The sequence below is a fragment of the Habropoda laboriosa genome, unplaced genomic scaffold (genome assembly GCF_001263275.1).
Source record: "Habropoda laboriosa isolate 0110345459 unplaced genomic scaffold, ASM126327v1 scaffold243, whole genome shotgun sequence".
NCBI lineage: Eukaryota > Metazoa > Arthropoda > Insecta > Hymenoptera > Apidae > Habropoda > Habropoda laboriosa.
In genome coordinates this window covers 1,384,422-1,388,788 of record NW_017100433.1, presented here as the reverse complement: position 1 = coordinate 1,388,788, position 4,367 = coordinate 1,384,422, and the positions used below count along the sequence as shown (strand labels likewise).

The following is a 4,367-nucleotide window of genomic DNA, read 5'->3' as shown; positions in this document are numbered from 1 at the left end:
CGCGAACGTTCGATAACCAGACTAAATATCGACCGGCGCGTCCGCGCCGCGCCGTCGCGGGTGCAATCCAATTTCTGTTTTCGACGGGACGCTCGTTGTCGCGTCGTTTCCGCCGAATCGCCTAGCTATAACGTCCAGAAGGCCTCAATTCTTCTACTTCACGTACGCTCTAGCTATGAAACCGTCTATACTCCAGCAAATTCTGCCAATTTAGCAGCGTGAACGATTGGGAAGGATTAGGAAGGAACTGGTCGATAGGTTTGAATAACGAGCAAGTTATTGTAAATGCAATTTTTGAACGGTATTTCTAGTAGCATCGTCGATAAAGCGGATACTTCTTTTTCTTCTTAATCGTCCTAATGGCGGGACGCAATTACCCTAGTTTCGTTTATTAGTTTTCCGCTGGAGCGCGGAGGATCGAAAGAAAGTCGTTCCTTTCGAGCGAAAACAAATCAGTCGCGACCGCGCTCCCGTTTATTCCTCGTAATCGACATTACGTAGCAGCGCACCCGCTAATAGTCCGACATTAAAGAAAAGAAAGAGATACAGCAATTGCTAGTTTTACAATTTTAGACGAGCACTCGTGTCGAAGTGAATCATCTGAAACTAAGGTTCACCGACCGAGTCGCATCTGCTCCCACTTCTGGCGCTCTTCAAACATAGATCCTAGCCGCTAAACCGATCGTTTTCCGCGTTAAAAATAGAGATAACTCGTAACGTGAGAATTCTGAATGGAAATTTCACCGAGACCGCTCCGCGACGAATCGATCCCGTTTCACGTGGAGGATTAGCGGTTGAAACTCGGTAAGGCGTCTCGCGTCGCGTCGTCCCAATTAGGGATGCGCAAATGACGAACGGGGATTACACGTAGGGGATGGCAGAATAATCGATGCTCGCGATCTCTCTCCCGACAGGTGAGCGGGTTACGGTTTGAGACGCAGCTGCGTACGCTGAACCAATTTCCGGACACGCTCCTTGGCGATCCGTCACGGCGGCTCCGATACTTCGATCCGCTACGCAACGAGTACTTCTTCGACCGGAATCGGCCCTCCTTCGACGCGATACTCTACTACTACCAGAGCGGTGGCAGGCTTCGCCGCCCGGTCAACGTTCCTCTCGATGTCTTCTCCGAGGAGATCAAGTTCTACGAGCTGGGCGAGCTGGCCACCAACAAATTCAGGTACGCATTGCACCTCCTCGGAAAGGAACGGCGATCAACAGCGTGTTTCTCGGAGTTGGAAGAAAAGGGAAGCAGTTTGCGAGAGAACGCTTCATCCGAGATGAAAGGGTCGATTGTTCCCCTGAACAATCGGCACGTTCGATCTCGTTTCACGTCTTTCTGTTCGGAGAGATTGGAACCCTGTTTCTTCTTTCTCCTCTGCGAGCCAAGCGTTTCACACGTGGAAGAAACACGCCGTTTACCGATTAGCATAGTCAGTTAAGCGCGTGAGAGAAGGTTGCGAGAGATGGACGCGAATGAAATTGTCAGGGAGGACGAAGGGTTCATCAAGGAGGAGGAGAAGCCGCTGCCGAAGCACGAGTTCCAAAGGAAGGTCTGGCTGTTGTTCGAGTACCCGGAGAGCTCGCAGGGCGCCCGTGTCGTCGCCATAATATCCGTGATCGTGATCCTCCTGTCGATCGTGATATTCTGCCTGGAGACCCTGCCGGAGTTCAAACACTACAAGGTCTTCAACACGACGACGAACGGCACGAAGATCGAGGAGGACGAAGTGCCGGACATTACCGACCCGTTCTTCCTAATAGAGACTATTTGTATCATCTGGTTTACGTTCGAGTTATCGGTGCGCTTCCTCGCCTGTCCAAATAAACTGAACTTCTTCCGTGACGTAATGAACTTCATCGACATCATCGCGATCATTCCTTACTTCATCACGCTCGGCACCGTGATGGCCGAGGAGGAGGACCCGCTTGATCTACCAAAAGCGCCGGTAAGCCCGCAGGACAAGAGTACGAACCAGGCGATGTCCCTGGCGATACTCAGGGTCATCAGGCTGGTCAGGGTGTTTCGGATATTCAAGCTGTCCAGGCACAGTAAAGGCCTTCAGATCCTCGGCCGTACGCTCAAGGCCTCCATGAGGGAGCTCGGCTTGCTCATCTTTTTCCTCTTCATCGGTGAGTCCTCTCCCTCTTTTACCTACTTTACATCTGCTATTTACTGTACTACTCTATCTTATTCTTCTTCTTACTCTTTCACCTGTACTTTCTCGCTACTTTCGACACATTCCCAGCTGAGCGATTGCCGACGTGTTTAACGTTCGTCCCGCGGGAGGTAAACACGCGAAACGTTCTTACAATTTGTACGGTTGTTTGAACGTTCAGAGATCGACCCTTAGCCGAAAGTTTTCTTGCACGATAGACACGCGACGTGGATCGCGTACTGGAAAATTTGCAATTTAAATCGGCTGGAATGTTCGACGTTCGCGGAAATAAAGTGGCGGGCATTTGGGACGCCGCCGGAATCATTGGTTGGCATTGTTCGGGAACCGGAAACGTTCCCCCGACACCCGCCAGCTTCCGCGGGGAGACATTTTCACCGGGAATATCTCGGATGGTGACTTACAATCCCGGGTCTCGGAACAGATTCCAGCCCCACGATTGTCGATCTTTCTCCAAGTACGGCGTAGATGTTCTTCGAGGATCGCGCAAATGCATCGTTCAACGGTCTTAAGATCTTTGGATACTTCCGCTGGGGAATTTTCTTCGAATTTTCTTCGCTTTTCTCTCAAGCTTCGAAATTGACGAAATTGTCAAGGTGAAATATTCCATTGGTATCCAAATATCTGAGAACGATGTTCGATGGCAAGGGGCGACATGGAACTGGTTTTTTGAAAGTGTTGTTGCATTGGAGATGGAGCGAGCGGTGCGTAAAGATGTAGGTAACGAAAACGGAGGGGCGATCATCCCGGAGGCCGGAGGAACAGTCGAAATCCAATCAACGTAATGGAAGGAAGGCCGTAAAGGCGTGGATTTTGCTCGATCGAGCGGAGAGAAAGATGGGAGGGTGTGGAAACGTGGCGCGAACGGAGATCGATCGATCCGGTCGGTCGGTCGATCTGCGGTGCTGCAGGATGTGTGCAGAGATGGTGGCTAACGATGAGGACTGCTGGCCTAAGCGGACCTGCTAAAGAGACAGCAGAGGAGAAGCTGGGGGCAAAGTAGCGTTTCTTGAAGCCTCTGTTCCTCTTGTGTGCGTTCCAGGTGTGGTGCTGTTCTCGTCGGCGGTATACTTCGCGGAGGCGGGCACGCAGGACAGCTTCTTCAAATCGATACCGGACGCGTTCTGGTGGGCGGTGGTCACGATGACGACCGTGGGCTACGGGGACATGAGGTACAGAGCCACCGGGGGCGTTAAACCCACTGAACCGGTGTTTTCTTCCTTGCATTGCAGGTGTGGTGCTATTCTCATCGGCGGTATACTTCGCGGAGGCCGGCTCCGAGAATTCGTTCTTCAAGTCCATTCCGGACGCGTTCTGGTGGGCCGTTGTCACGATGACGACCGTGGGCTATGGTGACATGACGTATGATGTACTCACTTTCACTTAAGACTCTAGTTAATGCCCGCCAAACAAACGAACACACACTTAACTTACTTACTCTTCCTCCGAATACTTTTTTCTTAACTACTTTAATTAATAACTTACTTACTCTCGATTACTTACTCTCTATTCTCCCTTTCTCTCTCTTACTCTCTCATTCCGGAAAGCACGTCCTTCTTTTCTCTCCCGAAACCTCTCTCTCTCTCTCTCTCTCTCCCTCCACTTCTTTACCACACCCAGTTTGATCGCTTTTTCAGTTTGAACTTTCTTACTTTTCGAACAGTTTTGACTTACTTAGTGCTTGATATAGAGAGTTGAACACGCTAGTTTTCTCAATTTACTCTTCTCACCACGCAGCATCGGAATGTTTTCGTTTCTCTCCTAGATCTAGAGACCCCCCCCCCCCCCTATTCTTCTTTTACTTCTTCTTCTTCTTCTTCTTCTTCTTCTTTTTCCAACTCACCACATATCTTCCTCCCCGACGGGACACGCTTCGTTTCACGAGCATCGATCGATCGTGAAATATCGATCGACTTCTCGTTATTTCATTTCTCCAGAATCGAAGTCCTGGGACCGACCCGGACCATCCGCTTTACTGCTTTCCCCTCGAGCGTGTCCCAGCTGATTCAGCCGTCTCTCTGTCTCTCTCTCTATCTATCTATCTCTGTCTCGCCCCTCCTTCCGCTTCCGTTTACAAGACCCCTCGCGATGATTTCTTCTCCCTTGCCACCTCGGACGAATCGTTCCCCAGGAATCTCTGTTTTCTATATTCCGCGAGCTTGCCACTCGAAACGATCTCGCTTCTCGCGA

General features: G+C 50.6%; 1 protein-coding gene across 1 annotated transcript in view; it reads left to right on the top strand.

Moving 5' to 3' along the window:
• The window catches only part of LOC108575894 (potassium voltage-gated channel protein Shaker), a 212,278-nt gene that overhangs the window by 198,201 nt on the left and 9,710 nt on the right, over positions 1–4,367 (top strand). The window contains exons 3-5 of the mRNA XM_017938826.1: positions 915–1,180; positions 1,490–2,133; positions 3,220–3,349. Of these exons, the coding sequence (XP_017794315.1) occupies positions 915–1,180; positions 1,490–2,133; positions 3,220–3,349 (1,040 nt within the window). The remainder of the gene's footprint in view (positions 1–914; positions 1,181–1,489; positions 2,134–3,219; positions 3,350–4,367) is intronic.